The sequence below is a fragment of the Anticarsia gemmatalis genome, chromosome 2 (assembly GCF_050436995.1).
Source record: "Anticarsia gemmatalis isolate Benzon Research Colony breed Stoneville strain chromosome 2, ilAntGemm2 primary, whole genome shotgun sequence".
Taxonomy (NCBI): domain Eukaryota; kingdom Metazoa; phylum Arthropoda; class Insecta; order Lepidoptera; family Erebidae; genus Anticarsia; species Anticarsia gemmatalis.
Genome location: NC_134746.1, coordinates 7,806,415 through 7,834,121, shown reverse-complemented (window position 1 = coordinate 7,834,121; position 27,707 = coordinate 7,806,415). Strand labels below are relative to the sequence as shown.

The 27,707-nt window shown below is 38.1% G+C and overlaps 1 protein-coding gene across 1 annotated transcript in view; it reads left to right on the top strand.

The window, feature by feature from the left end:
• The window catches only part of Mid1 (calcium-permeable channel component Mid1), a 48,133-nt gene extending 20,478 nt beyond the window's left edge, over positions 1-27,655 (top strand). The window contains exons 2-3 of the mRNA XM_076129527.1: positions 19,875-20,232; positions 20,789-27,655. Of these exons, the coding sequence (XP_075985642.1) occupies positions 19,875-20,232; positions 20,789-21,123 (693 nt within the window). The 3' untranslated portion in view covers positions 21,124-27,655. The remainder of the gene's footprint in view (positions 1-19,874; positions 20,233-20,788) is intronic.
• Positions 27,656-27,707: the final 52 nt, after the last annotated feature.

Here is a 27,707-nt window from a genome sequence, read left to right as displayed (position 1 = left end):
AACAGAGAATAAGAATAGATAAATTAAATTAAATAAGCGACGCAATACCAAATTGATATCCCTATCCGTAGCGTTTCAATTAATCCTAATAATACCTATTATTCTAATCAAAAACTTTGCTCGCGACTTGTGTAAGAAACAAATTCATACAGCCGTGATTTGCGGCGCGCCATCGTCCCTAGTTAACTTGAAATTCCTCTCGAAGCGAAGGAGCGAACGGTTTAAATGCAAATAAGATTACAATTAGATATTTAGATCCTCTCACAACCCACTTATTTTGAAACAAGCTTTTTAATACCGGGCTTGTTTAATTAAGTATTTAATAGACGATACAGACAAACAAGGGTTTGTTAAAAAGGTAGCTTTCTTGTTCGTCACGGCTCTACATCAAATATTTGAGTGGTTTTAAATTGTTGCTGCATTGGAAAGTATTTACTTTGCCAATTAACAATGTCCCGCGGCCGCCGGAGCGGGAACCGCAAAACCGTACTCAAACCACCCTAGTGTTACATCATATCAACTGTACTAGCGAATAGTAAAGTTAGGGCAAAAGTCGATAATAATGCAATAGATTAATTAATTGCATAATGTATGTCAATTATAAGACTGGAAATGAATGCTTACTATAATAGGTTCGAATATATTTTGAAATAAATACCAAGGTGAATAGCTATTACGTATGTCGATGCTCCGCGAGGCCCCGCAAAGGCTCTTGTATCGCGTGACGAGCATGGAGTTCACTTGAGAGGTACAATGCGCCACACCCGGATTACTTGTCAAACACCTCGAGATGTCGAAATTCATAAAACTCACTTTTTTGATACGCGCTCGAGAGCTCCCGCCAAGTCGCGCACCCTTCAACATCCGCCTGAGAATTGATTCCCACCCTTGTTTTGTGCTTATTGCTATTTTCACATTTCCACTGTACCATATGCATAGATAATACTGCCTATGAATATTGAGATTGTTTTAAATGAACGCTCACCTGCGTATTTTGCGTTACGTATTCAGCACGGATACGTCGGATGTCGGATCTGAGTTTTTGTATTGTTTGACACTATATTATTTACAATATGATATCCAGATTGTTGGCATAAAATATGTAGCAATATTTTTGTCATGTTGAGATTTAAAAAATGTTTAAAAGTTATTTTAGCTAATGTTCTTCAATATTTGCCTACTTTTTTTAATATTCATTGCAAAATTGAATCTTTCGAAATTTTAAGTATTAAAGTCAGACATCCTGAGATACTTTTAGTCAAGACTTGTGGTTTTGTGACCTATGAGGAGTTACTTTCCTCTAAACACACTGCTATAGGAGATTTAGTTATAATAATGACACAAAATACTAAAAAAAACGATGCTACAAAGTAATAAAACATCGGCAAAAAATTACAAAACAACAAAAGCAGACATACTTGAATAGGCTTTAACCTCTTCAAGCACATAAATACACACTCGGTAACCGCATGCATCCAATAAATTCCTGGGAATGAGAGGGCTATCCCTAAAGCAGCAACTGTAACACCGGTCACAACCCGCTTGACCCAAAAACCCGCTGGAGTGTCGTGGCAGGCGAACGATCGTGCCGATAGCGCGCGACTCGGCCCCGGCTCTCGCGACCTCCCCCGACAACACTGCACCACATCACTATCGGCCAGCATCGGCTACTGTGCAGCGTGCAGTGCGCTTCTGTGACGATCAACCACTCCACTATCATACACCATGCACCTATCGTACACTTGTTCGAGAACTACTAACTAAGTATTCACATTTCCATTAATCTAGCGCCTTAAATATTTGTAACGTTTCCGCATTTGCTTTACGAATTGCCTACTTTTTTAAAATAGTATACTTTTCTTAATTCTTTATGTCGATTGTCTAAGATAATTACTTACATTGTGTAAATCTGGGGGCACGGAAGTGCCCCCGCAAGTCGAGCAAAAAAAAAGCGGCACGACCGTAACATCCTTTTCTCGAAGCAATTCGGGCTATTTTTGACACCCCTATAATTTCGTTGTGGATAAAACCAGAAGCCTGGATTTTCAGCAACTAATCAGTCATTGTATAAACACGGTATATTTCAAATTTCAGTCAATTTGAACCAGTAGTTTTAGAATGACAACTTGTTAAATTTTTGAATTTTGTCACTCACTGATTCACTGACTCACTGACTCACCGATCATCAAAAGTCTAAGGTACTTCTAGCAGACTTAGAAGCTTAAAATTTAGAATACAAATAGGGTTTAGTGTCTTAACCTCTCAAGCGCCCGGCCACCGTGTCACGGTTGAATGTGCTACCCCCGTCAAGCGTCCCGCCACCGTGGTACGGCAAAACGATCTTACATTAAAAAAACGTAGAAATTAAATGCTAAAACTATGTTTATCCCTTTCAAACATATTTGACATTGAAGCTGATGAAACGAGACGACGATCTAATGCACACACTTGAATAAGTGGTTGATATAGGCCAGAGAGCACCTTAAACAACATCTGACCCAACGACATGTTCCTTTATGACCAATATTGTAAATACTTTTTTTAACTAATTTTAAAGATTTGAGTATATTTTACAGTTGGATTTTAATGTCATTATTCATTAACTACACGATAAGACCTTCCGTCATATTATTTTTTATGCCTAAAAATATTTTTTAGACTTTCTTCAAACACATGCCTAAAGCACACAATATTCAGATTAAACCGACTATTGTACCACCACTATCAAATATTATTTGTGGTTTATTTTTTTAATATATAGCAAATTTTATGTAGATTTCAAATATATAAGGTATGACTAGGGTGTTAGTATCAAAATATGACGGAATCGGCGCTTAAACGCCAACCGCCAATTCAATTTCGCGCGCCATTTTTGGCCCGGACGCTTAACGGTATATTTGAATTTTGACGTGGGGCGCTCGAGAGGTTAATCATGGGAAAAATTTAATATTTTCTAATTTCGGTCCAGTTTTCTAAATACACTAACTGCAACAATAACTTTGTAATCCCATATAAATGTATAAGATTACAAGGTTACATTTGCAGTTAATGAATTATTATTACTGTAGAAAATAAAATAAATAGGTGTAAATAGGTACCTACTATATGAGGCATAACGGGAGGGGGTATAGGGTGGGTAAGGGTGTTTAGCCCATGAAACTGAACAACATTCCCATAGAAAAATATGTTGAATTATGAAGAAAAAAACGTCTTTCCATACGAATTGGACTTATGTTCGTTCTACAAAAAGAAGTGAGATGCCATCAAAAACATTCTGTAAAAACCTCAAGTCTCGCCGTAAAAAGTTGTGAGATCTATATAATACCAAGTCGATTAATCTATTTAGTCTCTACTTAAAGGACCTTCTGTCTTAAGTTATTACGTATGTTATTATCATGCTAATTTTAAAAAAAATACCTTTAAAACAAATAGATCGACTTGGTCATCGTAAGAAAACACAAATTCGCCATTAACATTTCAGGACCATTAACTTCTTGTCGTGCTGTGTAGTGTGATACATACCAATAATCAAATCATGCGATGGCCAGGTCGGTCTATTTGTTTTAAAGGTATTTTTTTAAAATTGGCATGATAATAACATACGTAATAACTTAAGACAGAAGGTCCTTTAAGTAGAGACTAAATAGATTAATCGACTTGGTATTATATAGATCTCACAACTTTTTACGGCGAGACTTGAGGTTTTTACAGAATGTTTTTGATGGCATAATAATGTATTCAGTACGCACAGTAACGCGACAGTCCGTTTATGAACTCTATAAAGATCGTGAATCGTTTATTCCTTCTACCAATAATTTCGTATTTCTACTCGCACAGACCTCTAAAATGTTTAAAAAGAAAATAAATATTTATCTATTTGAAATATAGAAAATGATCCCAAACATTTAAAAGTAAGTAGTTAAGCATGAATCAATGTCTAATACACGCGGCTGAGTACTTAAAATAGAAAAGTCTCATATCAAGCAAGCATTTTACTTTTGTAAACGAAGTTAAACTAGAACGAAAGTCACACTACACATATTCCTATGTTCATTCTTGTTTGACCTAAAATAACATTGAACAGAAGTTTACCCCAAATATTTAACATTCATCTGAAAAAGCGATGTTGTTAATAATTTTCAAAGACACGACAAAAGCGTTACCGCTTCATTGACCGAATGCTCAGATTTCTTGGAGAATTCGACAACGCGCCCGACTCTGTATATCTACATATACTTATGTACATCTGTTACCGAATATCACTTTTGCTGAACAACAGGATTATCGTATACCCACGCGAATATCGCTCACGTCTGAACAAGCCTTTATGGACTGTTATAATTGATTTCATTGATGCCTAAATTGCGACAGAGGTTATATTTGATTTATAATACACCCACGATGTTATGTGAGGGATTTACAACAATGTCACATTGCATCTTGTCTCTTGTTTTCTTTGTTTGATTTAAACAAGTCTTTAGAGATTACGAGTATCTGTTTATTTATGTATTTAAGCTGGTTGTTCTTATATCAGATAACTTTATTTAAGGAATAATATTGACGTATTCGCCATATATTTTGTGAAACAAAATTAAAGTCAAAATGATTACTCAAATATAATTATAAGATATAATGAAAGAAAAATCTGTTTTCAAATGGCGATGGTTACTTTATCGTGGAAAGTACCGTTCCGTTTATTCAGTAAATACATTTTTCCGCAGAATTGTCTATAGGAAAAATTCTACCATGGATGACATTCGCACCCAGTGAGAAAATAACTTTGTTAAAATATATTTTATTATTGCCTGCGTGTCTTATTCGAGTAGCATTATACAGTTAAGATATAATTTTCTATAACGTAAAATCAAATAAGAAGTGAATCATACTTGAACTCATACTCTTCAGCTAAGGTTTCAGCGCGCCATTACTCATGTTTTAAACATTCGTATAAACTATTTTAAAACTTTCATTTTTCTTTTACAAACGGAACTGTGAACAGATTTCATACAATTTGAAAGCCTCTCTCAGCGCAAATGAAATTAAATTAAGGTGAAAATCACCATTGGCGTGAACTGATAAGCCCCCCTTACAAATAGATTACAATTACACAAACTGCCATATTTCATGTTGTATTCAAAGTTTCCTTCCTTCTTTCCGCAAACTTTGCCATTTTTTACCTCGATTTCTGTTACGATAAGAGGGATTTTATGCATCCCGCGAGATTCCGGTTCGATGCCATGGTAAAAGTATTAAATGGTAAAGTTACTTTAATTAATTAGGAGCTTTAGGTGTTACGTATTGATACAACCGTTCCGTAAGGTCTGCTTTTTGTCTTTTAGGCGTCACCTAGATTTAATAACTTATCTTTTCCAAAATCGCATAATTAATTTAACCGTTTCTTAACCGAACTGAAAGTAATGTCCTCCGATCTTTTAATACCCAGCGCTGTAACTGATACTTATTGTTACGTAATATAATGTAAATAGTTGAAAGATCAGATTCAACGGGTTCAATTCTGTATTAGCGGGCGATTGTTATCTGCGAGTTTTCAATAAACATGTCAAGAAGACATATGGTGGGTACGGGCGCGGCCGCCTCGCCCGCTCGAGAGCCTGCGATGTCCTCGCTCCGTCTGGAACGGCCTGCGGGGAAGCGGGCCGCGGGGCGGGGGCGTTGACCTGCCCTTCATCCCTCACCTCACTTCCCCGGCGACTTCTAAAATACATGAATGTCAACCTTAAAACCACGCTCTTAAAGATAATTTTCCTAAATTACACGCACGTAAGTGAAGGTTTATCGGGAAAATTGTCATGCGCCATTCGCAACAGTATTTCGAGTGAGTTTGGTGTAGATTATTTCGTCAAAATCAAGTCTGCGGATGTAAGCTCCGATTTCTATTGTTCACATATAAGAGTTATTACAATAAATCACATTATTAATATGAACTGCTTATAAATTGGTATTCGATTGGAGATTAACATTTTATTTAGTACTTTTACTTTCAGATAGACTTGTGAATAAGAGTTAGGTAGAGCTCGAACTGGATCCCCGCTATTTATCCTCTTATTAAGTGTGGATTTCACAATATAGCAAGTTTATTTTCTAAAAGCTCTATTTTGGCAACGTCCTGCAGCTGTGTACTAACAAAATTAGGCACTACTTTACTGAATGGCATCATTTGGCTTCGCAATTTGCCAATTTTGCAAGCCAATCGGGGCTTCCGTGTAAAATTGTAGCTTGCTAATGTAGTTGCAATTGCACGTTGTTATGAAGTGATCCGGTAGTGGGTCGATAGAGAGTAGAGACGATGGAGCTCCACGTGCACCGTAGCGTCGTGCAATGTTCCGCGCTCGAGCCTCACGCCCCCCCTCCCCGCGCGCCGCTCGCCGCCGCACCGCGCCGCAACGTGACCCCCGCGCCACGTGAATTACCCTCTCACGATTCATCTACCCGCCATCCATGGGCTTCTTTATGCCTAGTTCGTCGGTCATCCGTCATTGCCGACTTGGAATTTTCATTTTGTAATGTTGTTTGTTTATTAGGAGGTATTGGGGTCTTGAGCCGGAATCGTTCGGAAGACCTTGTTACTTTAAATGATTTTTAAAAAGATACTTTTAAAGAAATAACAGGGTTACAATCTATTTGTTACTCATATTTAGTTTGGTACCGGTACATTTCATTACAAAGCTTTAAAGTTGAGTTTTCCACAAAACACGACGATTTAAAGACTCCTTTAGTGTTAATTGTTATTTGTACCGGACAAACTAACGATCACTTAACCCGTGAACGGATATTTAACAATATGAGGTTTACAATAACGAACATAACATCCATATACCTAATTCGTTTCTGTTTTTGATTTCACAAACGAACATGTATGCCAAAAAAAAATTTGTGCAGTTTACTTTGTGTACGACTCTACCACCGAGTTAGCGCTAAAAAGAAGTGTTGTGAGGTGCTTCTTGCCCCATGACAATAATACATAGAATGGTTACAAATTGAGATCTACTTAAAACGTATTGATGTTTTGTATCATAAATATCACACTATTAAATAGGTACATACTCGTATATATTATTTATTTATAAATTATAGTATAATATTATATTCATAACATTAATAATATATATCTATTATTATATATATAATATATTTATTTATAGAGATACTTACATAAAACACTACATTAATCACGAATAAAATCGTCCTTATATCGATCGAGACCAATGCACTAGTCTGAAGGAAATTACTTTGCATGTTTTTATTGACTTTTCTAAGTAAAACTATTTTTAATGTAAATTGCCAAAGTTACTGGTAATACTGCCCGAGCTAATAATGTAAGACAAAAGATTTGAGTCGTGTCAGGTACTCACAGGACAGGCTTGCCTAGTGTGGGGCCACAGGATATTGTTTTACCATTGTTAATATTTTTGGCAATAAACTAATTTTTATTTTATTTATTTTTTATTTTGTTCTCTCCGGGGTTTTGTCTAAACCGTGTTAAAGAATTGTTCCGTACAGTTTGTCAAGACAAAATTACTTCATGTTTACCTAATCAAGCTCCAAACAATCCGCTGTCTTAGAGATTGACAACCAACCAAGTATAAACCACAGCCTTGATTCAGTGCAAAATACATACATGTAGGTGCCTACATATATGTAGATAGAGAGTTTGCAAGTTTGTAGGCGGTACTAAAATAGTTTGAAACACATTAGTGAAGTATCGGTGTCATGTGTTGTGCCTACCGTCAGCTAGCGTGTCGAACTGTCAAGCGAGCACAGTGATATCCATTTGTGTTGTTGTGTGTATCGGAGGCCGGAGCAAGTTGCCCACTTCAGGTGAGAAACGTGGTGCATATTTGATGTGTGCCAGCCGTCGGCGCGCGCATCAACAATTCACGTCGACGCTTACCTAACCGAGCCCGAGGCGATGCTTAACCGTTCGACGCTCGAGTTGTCGATCGATGTCGCCGTTTAAATCAGAATTAAGCTTCTCTGATGAAGTGCGGCGCATTGTTTAACTACAGCTGGTCCTCGGAGACAGACCTGCAACGTCTGAGGCGCGATTAATCATGCCGCCCGCTGTCGAGAGCTTGTCCCGTAAACGTTTAATTTTGATCGTTGTTAATTCCGCGGGAGAGTTGCCTCGATAAATACAGACAATTGCCCGACAACTTAATGATTGAGATGTGCGCTCCACGATGTCTTATATCTAATAACGTAGACATCATTATGTTTAGTGTTCTCTAATGTTATTGCCTCAATTTTTCATTATAAGTAATACTAGAGATAACTAGCAAAAAATGGAACAAAATTACCAACTTAACCACGATTTAGAAAAACATGGTATTTTAACATTGAGTCTATATTGAAATAGATATACAATATATTTTCCCTATAAAATATAGAATGTACCAAAAATCCGTAAACGTTGATCGTTTAACCAAATTAAATAATGCGTTACAGGGAGGATGGCGGCCCGCACCGCACAGCTCTTGTTTATATACACATAATTTGATGTTAATGGCACACGATATTGTTGTCGAGAAACAATTTTATCGCATGCATTATTAAATTGCGTCGCCTAGAGTTGAACATCGACGGGAAATTTTAATAAAGCCACCCGAGGGAATTTCGACACTGTATACTGAGTTCAACCTTTAGTAGATAGTGACTTACTGGCAATTTTGCAACGATTAACTAATTGCTCTGCTGTTTGCTTTAGTGATTTAGTGCTCACAGGTGTCTTGTACGACGGGGTACTTCACTGTTAACTATCTACTACTACATAGCGCGTCAGAACAGTATTCATATCTGAATAACGTATTCAAACAGAGAGATTGCCCTCTGACAGGTGACGCTTAGATATCTTGACCTATTGTTATGCAGTTTATGAAATTAACAGCACGTTAGTCTTGTGGTTGTAAGCAAATGTTCGTGCCAATGTTTGCACTGTATTTGATTAGTAATCTCTCAGGTGATTTGCAATGTAAATAAAAGTTAAACCCACTCATTACACACCTGAAAGTTAAAGTAACACAACTATTTACAATACTTTTAGATGAAATAGCTCGAAAATATTTGTCTTATTTTCCAACACGCGCTAAGTAATGTGTGTTTCCAATAGCAATTTAATGGGCACAAACAAAAGTTCCCATTACCCGACCCCGGAATAGATACCCACGTGTTCCGCGGTCGCATGCCAAGCCTGAACTACCTTTCGTTCCGAGGCAGTCAAAAGAACATTCTTGTAGCATAATGAATTCAAAGTCAAGGTAGATATAATATCTCGCGAGCAGTCGACGCATCCACTGCGGAGGTATTTCACAAAGACAGTTGCCTCACTTTTGTTTATAATTAATTCAGTCAACTTCAGCTTAAGGAGTCCTCGGCGCGGACGAAAGTACGGCTTAACTTATTTATTCACTAAGAGTATAAATTTCACATTTTGTACCTATATCCTCTCTGCTTATAGGCACTTTTCATTAATATCTTGTCGCAGTCCACTTTTTACTTCTTTTGTCGCATGCGGTACGAAGTCAATGAAGCGTTTTGACTTATAGATTTTGTTATGAGGTTTTTATTCTGACTTTTAAGTATTGTGTAGTGTCTAGAAGACTCATATATTATTAATTAAAATAAATAAAAATGAAATAAATTTAACCTATTAATGGCCGGGCAAGGGTCTCCTCCCGTAGGTAGTGAGGGAGGGGTTAGGCCTTGAGTCGACCACTTAAAATAAAATTATATATTATCAGTTACAAGCTGCAGTTCTTAGGAAATTTGTGTAGTAGTAATCATCTTTCTAATAGATTTTCAGAAAGTGTTACCGCATACCGCTCTTTACCGCCCTCTGCTTTCAATGATCGTAGACGTGAACGTGTAGCAAATTACTGTTACTAGTTTGAACATTTTGAGATAGACGGAAGCGTTCTCAATGGCTGGTTATGAAAGCCTGAGAGAAACTGAAATGTACTAGATAAATGAAAATACCTCTCTACTATTTGTAGCACTGAGAAGAAATTATATAGTCTGTGTGCTTCCTAGTTGTATTTTGTCTTTTACCAACCAAATTTTTTAAAACGTTAAATTCCTAAAATAGTATTAGAATATTAATATTATTGATATTGAAAAAAAATCCTTAATAATATTGTCTATTACAGTCTGATTATACCGCAATGACAAAGTGCTGCGAAAGCTCGGATCTAGATTACAACTAGACATAAAACTACTATCTATTGATTACAATAACGTTTATTCCGTGGCACAATAATATTTATGCAACAGAAGGCTACGCCACACTACTCTGCTGATCCAGAAACACGTTATATCTAGTTCACATGTTACACTATATCTTAATTGCCATAATCACTTACGATACTCACGGGAGGCGCCGAGGAGCGGGGAGTTCTTAGCAGGAAACCGCTCATTTATAATTAACCGAAGATAGTTCCCTAATGTACGATATCCCGTAAACGTGCCGTTGGCTCTGAGCCGACGCCACTTTGTGTAACACACGGTATATGTGCATGCATTATTCTCATCGTGCGGGTATCTAGCTGTCGTTGACAACTACCCTCTAATAGTGTGATAATACTCGTCACTCTTTCGTGGTGCGGGATCGTTGATGAGGACGTTTCAACGATGAGCTAATTTTATAGTCGTATTCGTGATGTTATGTGTTAACTTCAAAGATTTTAAAGCTTGTCTTAGTCGATTTATTGAAATATATATAATAATAATAATAAAAATCCTTTATTTCTCCTCACAATGTCAAGCTTAACATAGGTGTTACAAAATTACAAAATGTTTGGTCTTATGAACATGTGTGAGTAGCTGGTGTTTGAGTTGGGCATAAAATGCCTGTATTACAAATCACCAGGTCCCCACCCCACGGGTAATACATATTTTAAATATATTATTTAGTAATTCGTATACGTAAAGTAAGTACCTACTCGAAAAATAAGCTCACGGCACAAGTTTATATTTTTGTTAGAGGTCATTTCAAAATTAAAATCGTGGTAGTACGGATATTGCTATTGACATACCGTAAATATACTATAAAAAATGTGGGTACTGCTTATGATGGCCTGACCAGATTGGTCCTTCACCAAACAGTCAATAACGACAAATCGCAAAATTATTATATCAGTCTGTGAAATAGTGCCTATTTGACTAAATCGTCAAATAAAAAATAACGTTTTCTCGAAGGAAACTAAATGTGAATTCGATTTACGCGGCCATTGCATCTATCTTGTAGAAAAGGCAGTAACCGTTTCGATCGTCGAGTTAACAAATTGTTACAAATGGTGGGGTTCGTTCGACGAGCGGAACCGGCGCACAATGACATCTGCCGGCGGCGCCGACATTCATGCCGTGCCGAGAGGTTGCGACACCCGCTCACTGCGCCTATGCTACGAGCTACGACGATCTGTCACCCTACGAGAATATCTCGTAGCGCCTCTACGGACTCGTAGCGCTTTCATTTTCAGAACTATTATGTTTTGATGAGATTAAAAAAGTGAAGCCACTACAATATTATAATTATATTTTGCATTGTCGTGTACATTGCAGATGTTCTATGCAGTGTCATGATCGTATCTTGAAATATTTGTGTAAAATACTTTTAAAAATATGCAAGCAACATCTGAGTGTACAATTTTTTTTGTCCTGTTTCTAAAGAGCAGCACTAAAATAAAAGGCTGATATTTCTATATGAAACAAATAGGCGAACATTTGCTTGCTTGACTTCAGTGGTCATACATACAAACAAATATGGACCATTTCAGTCATGGTCTAAGACTATCTACAAACGGACATCGAAAAAAAAACTATTATTTCTTTAGGCGAACAGGCATTTCTTTCGATTTATCTGCAAAGATGTCACAAGTCTAGCTCTAGTGGAGATGACCTAATATTTCCAAGCTTTTATTAAACTTCACATGTCCACATTCACGTGCGGGTCAAGTCTATTTTGACCCATTTTCCGATGTTAGATTGATCTCAAAGCAGATGTATGAAAATCTGATAACGTTGACGTTGCATTAGTGTAATCATATATGTTGCAGCGTATAGACTCTATTTTGTTGAGGATATTGTGGCTACGTTTTTCGTAGGCATACAATAATGATTAAGTATTTTAATGTATAGCTTTTTCTTGCCCAACTCAACATAATTTAGAACACAAACAAGTTAACATAACATAGAACATTCTGTTATAATTATTTGAGTAATTAATGTCTTTCTGCGAAATCCTTATTGCCAAAAACAACGTTTTCCTTCGTCCTTTTTTATTTTAAAAGCGTCTAATATCTCCAAAATTCAATGTCTGATAAATCTCACACTTGCGATTTCTAAGACGAAGTTCTAGTGGCGAGGTGACATGATTGCGATAAAGGAAGGATACAAATACATGTTTTGTTTTAAACGGCTTATCTGTGTTCCGTGGCGGGCGGCGCGGGCGGCTCGGGCGACGCGGGCGACTGGCGCAGGTAACGGAAACGTCTGATCAACCGAGCCCGGGATAACGCGATAAGAGGATTACTCCATGCCTCGCCTTCTGTTTGTTTATTTTGTTAATTTTGCTCTTTATTCTCAAATGCCTGCTATTACTTTATGTCTACTTGACTCATTGGCAACCTCTATTTTTAGTTGGCAGCCTCTCCCCGATTATTATTTCTGCCACGTCCCTGGGGCACGTTGTCAAACTTAATGGGTTCGGAGCACGTAGTCCTCGCAAACTGATTAAAAATAACTAAATAATGTTACTTTACGTGTGCTTTACCTATTGCAAATATGTTAGTAAAATGACTTACATACTGTCTCGCGAGTGTCCGTTACTCGTGTTGTTAAATAATCAGTGAATAACTAATACGCACTCAAAATACAATATTAACGATTTCTGAAAGTTTTCGCGTTTTTCTATTTTATTAATACACCATTGTCAAGAAAATATTTCGATATTATTCGAAATTAATAAACGTACAAAAGAAACTGAAATAATCTTGATTATATCGCTGAGCTCCCTCAGCCGGCACCCGGCACCCGGCACCCTAGTCAAACATAATGCGGCAAGGCACTTGAGATATTTAGACATAAATTAGGTGCGGAGGCAGGAATGAGCGGCGGCCGACAATCGGTCACTATCAGACGCGCCATTGCCAAATGTCCTGTAGCTGATCTTTGTAAATGGCTGGGATAACTCGCTGCTGAAAAAGTGATCGCACCCGAGGTGCTTCTAGCTCCATGATTTATTCATAATATGCTTATATTAACTTGTAAATGTAGCCAAATTTTAAGAGGCGTTATAGGTATTTAGACTATAGTGCCTAATTTTATAACCTTGAATATTTGGTATACTGAACCCGAATATTGTACCCGACTTCAAAAAGATTGTAGATAGTTGTTCATAGAAATGACTTTTTATCAAAGAAACGTTATTTAATATCAAAAACATTATTATACGCAATTGCACACACAAAAATCAACCAAAACGTTGTCAGTGGGCTAAGTATTAGTAGTACAAGAAGCGGATACCAAACAGAGAGAACATTATCAAGCAAAATAACCATGAAACGACTGACTCCGCAAAATAACCGAAGCAAAAGTGTAGTTGTCACGTAATATTCACATAATTGTACAGTACACTTGTGAAGGCGTATTGCTATAGAACAAGCCCCTCGCTATTTACCCAGCCACGAATTACAAGTCAGAAAATAAAACACAAGGCTTGAAACCCAGAAGCTCTTAAACCTTGGCGGTTTGAAGCAGTACTTGTTAGGCAAAGGCCCGAGGCGAGATTTCATTTGTGTTTCAAATATATTCTAACGTGCTAATGGAAACGAGGCTTTATTAAATATTTATTACGTAGCGATACACTCAGTGGAGCGGATGCTTAGATATTTGGCGGCACGTTAATGGTAGCGCACATTATGAGGGAAAGTCTCGCATGATTTGATCACCGTGAGTCGACACTTGTCCAGCCGCCTCATCCATCAGAGGCGTCGTGTCTGCAGTAATTTCTACTAATACATTACATACTTATATAACTATACACACTGTGTTGGTTGTTGCTACGGAAACCAATATTGATACATTCTTTAAAAAAACAGGTACTCGATTTATCTTGGGGCCTATATAAAATAAAATTTAATGGTTGGTTATATTATACGATGGGTTGCTGCACTAAGTAGGCAAACAACTTTTTTATTTGTTGAAAGCAAAGAATATAAAATATAATTCCTAGCACTATACAGGTTGCATTTGCATATCTTCTCATTTGATAAAGTCTGTTGCATAGGTACTGGCAATGTTTTGCAAAAAAAAAATGGAATGCCCTTAAAACAATAAAAAAAAAACATTTTTAATCATAAATTATTTTAATGACATCTCAAGCATTTTTTTGAGGTATAGTGGCCAGCTAGGAATGCCATTAAACTATTATTATATATTTTTTTAAAACAAGCGTTAAAACACCACTAAATTTAACAAAATATATGTTTTATTTCTTTGATGTGTTTTTATTTGTTTTCCGCAGCAATGAGTTTTCCAAAAAAGGATACAAATTTTATCCGTCTATGAAACTCAAGTATGTACATACCTAATCACATTTCAAAAGCAGTATGTTATATTAATGCCATCAAAAACATTCTGTAAAAACCTCAAGTCTCGCCGTAAAAAGTTGTGAGATCTATATAATACCAAGTCGATTAATCTATTTAGTCTCTACTTAAAGGACCTTCTGTCTTAAGTTATTACGTATGTTATTATCATGCCAATTAAAAAAAAAATACCTTTAAAACAAATAGACCGACCTGGCCATCGCATGATTTAACAATTAGTATGTATCACACTACACCGCACGACGAGAAGTTAATGCTCCTGAAATGTTAATGGCGAATTTGTGTTTTCTTGCGATGACCAAGTCGATCTATTTGTTTTAAAGGTATTTTTTTAAATTGGCATGATAATAACATACGTAATAACTTAAGACAGAAGGTCCTTTAAGTAGAGACTAAATAGATTAATCGACTTGGTATTATATAGATCTCACAACTTTTTACGGCGAGACTTGAGGTTTTTACAGAATGTTTTTGATGGCATCTCACTTCTTTTTGTAGAGCGAACATAAGTCCAATTAGTATGGAAAGACGTTTTTTTTTTCATAATTCAACATATTTTCCTATGGGAATGTTGTTCAGTTTCATGGGCTAAACACCCTTACCCACCCTATACCCCCTCCCGTTATGCCTCATATAGTAGGTACCTATTTACACCTATTTATTTAATTTTCTACAGTAATAATAATTCATTAACTGCAAATGTAACCTTGTAATCTTATACATTTATATGGGATTACAAAGTTATTGTTGCAGTTGGTGTATTTAGAAAACTGGACCGAAATTAGAAAATATTACATTTTTCCCATAATTAAGACACTAAACCCTATTTGTATTCTAAATTTTAAGCTTCTAAGTCTGCTAGAAGTACCTTAGACTTTTGATGATCGGTGAGTCAGTGAGTCAGTGAATCAGTGAGTGACAAAATTCAAAATTTTAACAAGTTGTTATTCTTAAACTACTGGTTCAAATTGACAGAAATTTTAAATATACCGTGTTTATACAATGACTAATTAGTTGCTGAAAAGCCAGGCTTCTTGTTTTATCCACAACGAAATTATAGGGGTGTCAAAAATAGCCCGAATTGCTTCGAGAAAAGGATGTTACGGCCGTGCCGCTTTTTTTTTGCTCGACTTGCGGGGGCACTTCCGTGCCCCCAGATAATATTATAACTAGTAATGTATTAATGTGCTTTCGAATTATCGATGTAAAAAACCTAGAATTTTGCTCCTATCACTTCAAAAATAATGTTACTTAGTTTTACAGAGACCAAACGACATTTTCAAGCGTTGATTTACAACTTATTTATATACATAACTATACTCTTTGGTAATAACTCATAACGGACAAATGCAACAAATTAATTTTAAAATAAAAATCATAAGTAAATGTCATGCTCTGTACCGCGATTCTGTACAACTATCGAGTATCGACTACCGAGTAGCTATCGAAAAATTTTGTATGAAAAATTGATCAGCGCCCCTAGCGGATTTTCGCAACAACTATGTTCTCCAATGGCGCCATTTTCCACCAAACATTAAAATAAAATAAAATTAAATAAATTATTTTTTTTAGGTGGAGCGCACTTAGGAGCAATTCGAAATTCGAATTTCGAAATAAAATGTTCTTTCCATTTTTAATTTTGATAAATTATTTAAATATTCTTTATTAGATAATTTTAGGAAGACGAGGCCAACGAGGCTGAAAAGGTATTGTCTCCTTTGCCTGCTTCAACGTAGAAAAAAAAAGACGCTGATTCTTTTTTTGTGTTGATAATGTTTCGTTGAACAACATTAATTATGATATTTATGTTATTGATTTATTTTTACTAATACCGTTTAAAGTAGACTATAATTATTATTTATGAGAATAATACCTTTTATGATTATTTTTTATCCACTATGTAATATATTTAAAATAAGTTTATACACAATTATTACCCATAAAATTTTATTTAAAGAACAAATTTTCAGAACGAATCTTTTTATCACTTTAAATGCCAAGTTTTCGATACTCGATAGGTCGCGATTCTCTGCCGGATTGCTGCCGGTTTCCTAACGAGTAGCTCGATAGTAATGTATGGTATTCGATAGCGTGACGTTAGTATCGAATGTACAGAATCGAGGTACTGTATGTAGCGCGATTCTATAATGCGTTTGTAATTAAATTATTTTGTGTTCTTGTTTTGCTTAAGAATAAAGCTAAATAATAATAAATTACTTAAAATTTAAAGTCAACTGTAGACCCACTTATAAAAATATATTTGAAATGAGCATAACTCGCGGCTATTCGGCTATGTATATTACTGAATATCTTTTAGTTGAGAAAATGGCCGGCAGATATTTGACTCAAGAAATACGGACTGCTCCAGTTTCAAAACTGAGATTCCCCTTAGGTATCGTAAATATCCGTATTTATTTTTCGATTCTTTATTATTCTTTTCCACATGCAATATATTTACAAAGAGTATACGAACAGTATTTTCGTGACTTTGTCTGCTTTAAAACCATTCTAATACTATTATTTATCTTATGCTAAAGATTTTCGTAATTATTTGGTGGGTTTCGTATCTTTTTTTTTACTCTTCGTGTTTCTTTACCTTTATAAACAATCTCAAATGTCTCAATTTCAAAATAATTATATAATAATAAAATAATAATAATAAATATATTAGGACAACTCACACACGGTCATTATATGATTATTATATGATTTTAAAGAAAATTATGTAACATTTCCTCTAAATAATACAACAAAAAAGTGTAATAAGGGGTCTACATAATACAGAGCGGTACATAACGTAGGTATTTATCAGAGTGCGTGAGTCATCCGTTTATTAGCCATAGAGCCATACATTCGTACTAGACTATAATTCGCACGATATACATTAATGGCTATTAATACAGCTTACGAGATCATTGGCGCGATAACCACCATTGCTGATGTATTACACGAATCGCTTATTGCCTTGACGAGAAATTACTTTGCAGTCTCATAAGTAGAAGAAATTTGCTATGGCAAAATTTTATACTGAGACTGTCAAATGTCTTTAACTATAAAATAAAACATAGTTAAAAACATAGTCATGTAATACACTTGAACATCACACACAAACTTTGAAAGAGCGTTTCCGTAATCAAGTGCTCGCATCCTGTTGACAGTCACTAAGCTGATTCTAATAGAATTTTCAAGAATGCCAACTTCTCAGTTAACTTCGCAGATGCAGCTGCACGTGATGTTGACGATGCCGAGTAGGGCTGTAACAAAATTACGCATCTCATGCGTTTAATTTCATGAATCCGTTTATTTTATATACTGCATGTTGTAATAAATAATTATGTTTATAACTCCACCCTAATGCTTCATTAACGAATTATGATCTTACATCTTTCCTCACATATAGTTAAATGACTATTTGACTGGTAAACAAACATGTTACCTAAGCTATTGTTCCTATTTAGCTTATTTAAAGGTAATGGCATAAACAGAAAGCACACATGGATGCGGTTATCGAGCGACACATCGCGCCCACTCTATGATTGATTGGGTATAGGGTTGGAGGCGGTCACCCCTCCCCCGGCTCCGTGGCGCCCCCTCACCCGCCCTCGGCGGTAGCTTCGAGGCAGCCAGCCGCCGGCGCCCGCTGAGACAACGTTGCTTGACATGATGTTCATTTGTTCTGATTTGTTAGACACCAGGGCGCACCGCGAGCGCTCTAGCATCGAACATTACGTGATTAGAAAATATTATTATGATGTGCCTCATGAGATACGCCACCACTTAAATGTTGCACACCGCTACGTGACACTACACGTGGCTCGCCGAAAGCCTTCTTTTAAATCATTCAGTGTCTCTATAAAATGTAACGTAAATAAAAAACGATAAAAAATATTGTTGCGAATAACCGAGTTCTGGGAAATTAATTTTCATCGTCCTATTTTTATACCAACGAGTTCGACGTCATCGCAAATAGTTCCATTTTAATTTTACAATTCCTGTTACGGCGAGTTCAAGGTGAAAGTGCATTTCCCGGTATTTCGCTTGAATTTACGCGTAACCGATCATTGTACATTGATACGGCGTGTAGTGAACGAGTACGCTGTCTGTAGTGAGATAGTATTGTGTCTGCAGCGTTACATATTATGTGTATAACTATAAATAGTAATCGATTGTAGTGTGCCGTGAATAGATTTGTTTTTAATTGCGTTATTATGTCAACCTTAAATAAAAGTTTAGAGATATTGTGTTAATTATGTTATAATCATTGACTTAGTAGGACGTAAAATCAATAAAATAGGCTAATTACTCCATTCAAAACAAATCGGAGCCGATAAATATGTTTTTCAGAATGAGTATGTAGTTAGCAATAATGTTTATGGCGGGAATGCAGTGTCAATAAGCTATTAGATGAACGAATGCTCGTAAAAGGGCATTGTATTGGATATTAAGCGATTGGCGCGCCGTTAATTGGGGCATCCCCGACTATCGTGCAACATCAATTATGCGATGTACTACGACGGTATTATGCCTTTATAGGCACAAACAATACTATTAGTTAGTATATTTGTAAACAATGGGGCTGTACAAGTTGCAAGTTAATATTTATAATTACAAAGATTGTTAGTTTTGCTCTTTAATATAAGTCATTCCGGGTATCAGATCAGCTATTTAGACATATAAATCAATTTTATGTAAACCTACTAAGGTTAAGATCATTTACTGCCGGTTTCCTCTAAAGAATATTATAAGAAAAGTAACTGTAGAGCGTATTGAAAGAAATCAGTCTAGGTTCTCATATATCGGAATTAGTGATTTGCATATGCTAGTGAAGTACCTGAAGTACTGTTCGTGATTTGTGTGTATAAGAAGTGTTTTTGCAGTAACTGTGTACTACTTTCTGTGCATGCGTTTGGCGCCGCAGTTACCGCGTTGTAACTAATTAATCACTGACTCAGAACGCAGCGTGATTTCCTTCAGTGAAAAATGCCGAGTAACGATAAAAGTGAGAAGGGTCACAGCTGCCTCCGACGCGGGTCCTTCAGACCTCTTTATAAGTTTGCGAATTCTGATAATTATAAACTAGATTTAAATAGACGAGTCTTAAACCATATTTTGTAAGAATATACCAGGAGTACATTATTATATTTTTGAGCGGAGTTTAAATGAAACCAACGATTATACGTTAACTAAGTAGTAAGTTAAAGCATATTGTTATCATGTATCAAGTGATGCAGGTGTATGGTGTTGGTGTTACAGGAGACGTATCGTCGGTGGGCGTGCAGCACGATGGTGCCACTGTGGGTGGAGGAGGGCGCGGAGGAGGGCGGCGAGGAGGGCGGCAGAGCGCGGCGCGCGCCCGCCGAGCACGCAGCGCGCTGGCACGCGCGTCACCTGGAGCGCGTCGGCCACCTGGACCGGCGGCGCAGTGCGGGCGGCGTCGTGGGCCGTTGGGTCCGCGCCGCCGCCGCCGGCCCCGGCCGGCCCATAGTCCGGCTCAAGCCCTGCCTTTCCGTCTGCCAGCTCGTCGAGCAACACTGCCCCTACTTCCTGCCGGCGGATCGCGCGCCTGCATACCCCACACAGTACGCCGGCGAGCCCACGTTCCTATGTCTCGGTGAGTGTATAGCTCTTAGTCTACCTAAGCCGTAAAGTAATTCGAAGCATTTGCTCCTACAGTGTTTTCATCTTCAAAGTGTACACAATTTGTAAATGTTTTAATTCCTACGGGTAAAAAGTAAAATGACGAAATAATTGATCACGATATACACATGATTACGTAAATATTTCGCTGTAGTCGTAAAGAAAGACGAACGGAGCTTTAGATTAGGCGCAATTACCCTTCCGCTATAGCTTCAAGCTTGGCTGCAGTTCAAAATGAGAGAGCACAAAACAAATAGCACTTCTGGCGCGATGCATGCTGTTTTATTTTTCTTTATAGTAGTCTTTGTCTTAGACCAATTGTTGCTTCGCACTTTTATGTTTAACATTTGTGCAAAGTTAAACGCTGCCGAGTCTTTCTTTGGCAATTCAGGCGCTTTATGTGAATTTCACACATTTTGGATTTTTTCACTTTTATGGGAGAAACAGAAGGCGGTGTATCAGTGTAACACGACAAGTTTCACAACCGTTAGTGTACGGATCGGCTGATAGAGTGACGCTACTGATTTCAGACCCGCGCATCCCGGAGACGGGTGCGCAGGCGAACAAGTCCAACTACGGGTGGGACGAGTGCTGCTACTGGTACTGCGAGGGGCGGCTGTGCTACCGGTGCGAGGCGCGGCTCAGCGAGGCGGCGCGACCCGAGGCCGAGCGCTGCGCCGCGGTGGAGGAGCGCGTGGCGACGTGCTCGGTGCCGTACGCGGCGCCGGGCGCGGGCACAGCGCGCGCGCCTCCGCCGCTTCTGCTGGCCGCGGCGCTGCTGGCGCTGGCGGCGCAAGCCGCGCTCGCACGGACTCACTGGACCGCGCCCTCGCCTATAGTGAAAGTGCGCGATTCAACGTTATAGTTTTACGTTAACGTGCGCCGCACCCGCGCGTCCCGCGATCGCCGGCCTGCGATCGGAACCTCTGTTAGTGCTGTACTTATGATAATAAATAACGCGCGGTTACGATTTCGGACGAGACGGACGCGAGTGGCGGCGCGGCTGGAGCGCGTTTGGTCGCGGTCACTCGCGACGCCCCTATAGACTCTAAGTTAATATTTGTGTCCGGTCGATCGATTTACCCGAAACGTGAAAACACCAAATAATGATCTGATGAATAACATAAATCATTTATCTCGTAAGCGCTGTTAGCCGATGTTCCGGCCAATATGTTAATATTTTTGGCAGAAATGTAAACAAGAATCCACACGATGTTTTGCATCGAGTGAAGATGTTACGTATATTTTACATAGTGTTTTACAGTTACATCGTTCATAAGGCACAGAGTTTGAGTTGTATTCGCTGAACTAGGTTATGTATCTTCATGAATAAAAGCAATATTTTACAGGAGATCTTTAAGGAGCAAAACTCTCTGTGACGATCGTTAATCGAGTCTCAATCAATATACATATATTACATACATAGGTGCATTCGACGGAGCGTACGTTTGTGTTAGGATACGTGTGACGGACGTTTTATACTACATTATTATGTAGGCTCGGATACCTCATACAATAGACATGAACGCGCCACAAACAACACAGACGCCAGGTTTGGATTCTGCCGCCCTCAACCGCCGTGGGATAAAGAGTAGGTGTCCTAGGTGTCCTAGGTGTCACGTCCTCGATCACTCGCACCTCACGACCAAACGTTGATGTTAAACTTAATATTAAGGACACGATGTCTCTACTCTTTTGAACATGAGACAATAGGTAGGTATACTGTGGAATCGTTTCTTAGAGAGTTATTTTTGTAATGTTGCACTAGTATGCGGCGGGCGCGTCCGAGGCGGCAGCTGCGGGCGCACATTACCGTTGTCGGCCGCACTCACTCACTGGTACTCGCTAGTATTCACCAGCGCTCACCGGTACTCACCAGTGCTCACTAGTAATGTCGCTAGTAGTCACTAGGAGTAACTCGAGTGGGTGCAGTTAGAGAGAGTTAGTCAATTTGAGTGACGAGGAGCGCCGGCCGCCGCGCTGCCGCCGCGAGGCGCGCCTCTACGCGCGTGGACGCCTAAATAGTTGGTCTATGATTATGTATAAAATGAGTCAGAATGGTAATATAGGGTTAATAAGTAGTTGTTGTTTTGTAAGAAGTAAAATATGACTAAAACATATAATGACAATTATATGTAATATATCCGTCTTATGAACTAAATCAACATTGTAATTCAGATGTAATATGGTTGAAAATGATTTTTATATGAATTGATTTTGAATATATATTATTGTATATTATATAATATGGTACAGAATATTGATAATGGTAAAGCAACATTCAAACAGAGTATCGTATCGTATAGGTAATGGTGTTTGTTAGTTTTGTTTTATTTTTGAAGAATATTAAATTATAGAATTATCGTTGAACATTATGTGATCAAACAAAAGATATGGTTATTAAGACTTTATTGAATGGACATTTGTTGAGAATATTGTCCTCGGTCGAGGATGTAGTTGTTGTATTCAAATGATAAAATAAAATGATAATAATATTAAGTAAGTTATTTTTTACGTTTTTATCGTGTGTACATATGTCAAAAACGGTTTGTTGTTTCCACTCCCATACTTAATCGTCGTCACCGAAGGTGCTAATGGTCTATTAACGCTTTTTAAGGCTTGGTTTGTGACAACTTCCAATATAACTTGATCTGTTTGTCTGTCTGTGTGATGCACGTGCTGGTGCGTGCTGGTACGTGCTAGTATGTGCTAACGCGTACTAGCGCGTGGTAGTAGGTGCTCGTAGCTCGTAGCGGCAGGCGCGGACACACCGGCCACGTGATGCCTCCACTCTCATATCACTCGGCGTTCACACCTCTACTACGTCTACAGATCCTTGCTTATATTTTGATACAATTCTCTGCTGCAACTTTCCCTTCAGCGAAGTACTTTTTCCTATAGCTTACGTGTTAGGTATATGTCGACACAGTGTGAGCAGAGTCGTGACGATGGATCAGAGGGTAGTTATTGTTTCAATCGAGTACTAATTCGCTCGTGATCGTCAGTGCCTTCACTTTGGTGGAAGTGAAAGCGTCGCGTGTCCAGGCTGGTCCACGGTAGGCCCGATAGTCCCGGTAGTCTGGTGGGCGCGGTGGGCGCGGCGGGCTCCACGCTCCGACTGTTCCGAGTCGTCCTCGTTGCCGCTCGCAGTCGACTTCTGTTTGTGTTCCACTGTTCACTGTTACTGTCCACTGTTATGTCGCCGCGTCGACTCTCATCACTTGAATGTATCGTGTTCATCACGTTTCACGCTGTGACTGATGGAACAAGTAGTGTAGTTATTCATTGCACATATTATTACGTCATTTCGTTCAATAAACACAGTTGAAAGTAAAATGTTGAAAATCATAGTGATAGTCTCTTGAAGAGAGTTTATATAGTAGGTATAGATTTGAGAGCTGTTAACAATAAAATGTTTGAGGTCGATTGTTTGCAGTTAATTGACTACACAATATGTTGTAACGTCTAAAACTCATGACAAAATCTAATATTGTTTGACAAAAAAATATTAACGGTCGTTTCATTTTTTTTTTCAATTTTAATCTAAGAATTCTAACAGAATACCTAAAAGCATAGGTGAAGTTCCAGGTAAATTAATTTTCCATCGCGTCAGGTCACATAACGTGTCAAACTGAACAACAATGATTGTGAGTCTGTTGATCGTCGCCTACTGCGTAGGTGCTCTTTCACGATTTCTACATGTATCTATATATATAAATTAAATTATCAAGGTGTCTAAAATTTAGTAATAGAAAATGAATTACTAGAACATAATTAATTGGAACAATTTCGAGCACTCGTTAAAACTTACACATTGACCGTGCATTTCTTCTTGTGAGTGTCATCACTCTCCACTATCGATATCTTCACTCGTTCACTTTATTAGAGTAGATAGTGAAAGACCAAAGGAAACGGTTCGGATGTTAAGTACGATTAGAGTTTATCATTTGTCCGCACTTTGACGTCACCAGGTCCCTACATGCCGTAAGCCGCACCAGACGGTGTGTAGCCGAGGCTTCAGTCCACAGACCGGCCACAGCGCGGCTCCGGTATCGCAGCTCGTCCACTGCACCACAAGCCCACAACCCACGCATGTTTGTGAAACAGCCGAGTTTTGTTCATTACAAGTTGTCAACACGTGTTTCGCTAGGGATGCAGAATTAGCAATAATTCGTAGTAAATGAGATAATGTCTGGTGGTGAGGCAGGAGCGCTGCGGAGTGCTGCCAACGCCGTCGAGCGGCGCCGAGCGGAGCGGAGCGCCCCGCCCGCCGCTACACACTACACGTGCCCCTCTAGGTTTAGTGTAACGGGTGTATTTTTAAAGTTTCGTTAAACGTTTGGCGATAGTGTAACATTATGTTTTTAAATAATATACGTATGTTTTGATGTACATAAATAAAGTGTAAATGTTTAACGCACAAATAATATGAAAAAGAATGCTGAATATGTAATGCAGTGTACGAAAACTTATGTATTTAGCTGTAAAATGTAACTGGGAAGTAATCGATTAGGAAATATGAAAGTAGGAAGTTCCGTACTCCGTCTGCTGCCGAGATCTGGTTATGTCACGTGATCACGTCGTCGTTCTCTCGTTCATGTTCAGTTGCGGCTGGTCCGGTACCGGTGGTGCCGCGTCGGTGCACATCCATGTTATTGTAAATTGTTCAGTAATCAGGAATTAACTAGGTGTACTGTTCGATATGTTAAGTCCCTCACGTTAGGTTGCGCGGCAACTCAGTTGACTGTCACACACACGCACAAAACAAGCAGAGATATGTGCTTTCGGGGTCGTCCATCGATGATTAAGCGTTTTAATGTGTATTTACGTGCATAATTATTCTCAGAATACATATAGAGAAGTAAGTTAAACACCAAATCGTAGCCTTTACACAAAACCTCCGGATAAAATAATTCAAACGTAGTAGGTTTAATAAATAACTGGAGTGATTGTACGTTCAATACGTTTCGATTGCTGCAACATGCGCCAAGCGTGTCTGAATCGTTCCATGTGTACTAGTATCGTGTATTTCATTTGAAACTCTGTTATGTACAAACGTATGTCCGTATATTTATGTTATAAACGACGTATTGTATCATTTGATAACTGCCAGTAGACGTCTCTATGCTTAGGGGTATAAAATGTAAGGTATAGTTCGGCTGTGGTATTAAACTAGTCAGAGTAAACTTTTGTTAATTGAACTAATAATATTTTAAGAGTGAGCTGTTAAATTTGGAGGTTGCCAATACATTTGTAAATTACGAATATAGATACGATATATAAACGAAACGCCACCTCCCGTGATAAGCCTGTTAGTTTAATACCACACGGAACTTTAAGAAACAACGAATATGATTCACGATTGAGATTTTGTAATGCATTTACTTTGATTTATCTGATATTAACACAGAATGTTCCAACGAATACGCGGAACTTGAACTATCTGTATAGCACGTGATCCCGGAGACTGGCGAGTCCCGGCGTGTGTCGGACTGTGTCGGACCGTGTCGGACCGTGTCGGAGCTGTACACAGCTGCAGCTAGCGACACAAAGTGGTCGCGTGCGCGTCTGTACTCGTACCTTGAGTTTGATGCTTGTGTTTCATGATCGGATCCATTATAATGTGCATGCTACAAATAGTAGAACGATATGGCCTTCGATTTTACAGTTTAGAGACGAGTTAAGTAAATTAAGCCACAATTAATGTATCAAAGGTCTTATGATGAAGAGTTATTACATATAAATAGTGTTAACAATTTGTACGTTATTTTAAACCGAAACGTTCAGTAAGTAAGTGGTTCATAATAATTCAACCCCGAAAGTTTCTCTTTAGAGTACACGTTTAATCTAAATCTTTGGGTAAAGCGATATTTATTGTTTCATATCATCATGTTGTTTTTATGGCACAAATACGTAGATAGATGTCAGTCATTGAAGATTATAAATATCAATAAAAAGAAAATATGATAGCCAACCGCAGTCAGTACGCGAGTGGGCACATCAGATATAAGCAACACTATATCTTGTGACTGATTAACATGTTTAAATAGAAACTATACAGTAACACTGTATGTTTACAATAAAGAAAACATAGTAACATACAACGCAATAACATCATATCAACAAGATTAGAAAGACGAAAGTTATATGAAAGAGCTGTGTGTCACACTCGTGTACTGCAACCACATGGGCACCACATGCAGTATTAAGACAAATCCAGACGAAGAGAAATGTAGTCGTTGAATGGCTGCCGTCTATCTATCTATTTGTTTTATTCAAATGTCTGTTCATAAATTAGTATAATATAATGTATGTAATTAGTGTTATTTCCATTTAAAATAAATGTTTTGTGTTAATTTGATAGCGTTTTGTTGGCTCTAGATTGGAGTTGTAGCCACTCATCTGATGTATTGTTTAGTTACACTAAGGACACTTCCCTGTACATTTTGTACTGTTGACAGTGAACGTGTGATTGTGTGTTCGAATTATTTCTAAAGTGTTCTGTACAAAATCGCAGAGGTCCCATTTATTCCTAATGAGTTCTAGATCATATAAATATATGTATGATTGTGAGGACTTTAAAGGCACCACACCTGAAATTAAAACGCTCTTATGTTAAACATCGTTTTGATAAATACGTAGTTAGGATTGCACTGTTGGAGAGTGATTATATTAAAAATACTCGATCTGTCCACAGGACTGCTTTGAACATAATTTTAATCTCTATAAATAATATCATTAAAATGCCTAATTCATAGTGAGAGAGGTAGCGTAGTATAAAATCTTAACTCATAATGATTACAAGGGTAAGAGGTTGAGGGGTGGCGCGGCGCGCGGGCGGGTCGCGCCCCACACACCACGCCACAGCACGCCACAGCAAGCGACAGCACGCGGCGATATATTGATATGATCTAGGATGTGTCGTAGGTGTTTCTCGAGTAGTGATCGTGTAATAATTCTTATGTTACGCCTTCTAAATGATTATAAAGTGTTAGTGTGCGGCGAGGGCTCGCGGGTGGCGCGGCTACGCCGCCTCGCCCGCCGCTACCGGCGCTACCGCCGCGCCTCTACGGCGTAGCGGCGTAGCGCGCGCGCAGTTGTCGTACGCCGCGCCATGTCGCATGTAGGCATCGTTCGACACTCGAAGTAAGATTAATCACGTTCGAATAATCGTAGACAGATTTTGAAATTTAATATTATTTGCATTTTCCTAAGAGTTAGAACGATTGAGACAGTAGGTCGCACGACCGTGTTATGATGAATTGTGGAGATGTTTATTAAAAAAATACGTTTATGAAAATGGAATAAAAACGAAAAATATAAACTTGTAATTACTAACTTAAGAAGAATTATTGGAGAACCAGAAAAACGTTAAATAAACCGATTAAAAATACAAACGCGAGTATTATTTCCCTTCCCTACCATATTAGTTTTATGCAGCAACTCTAT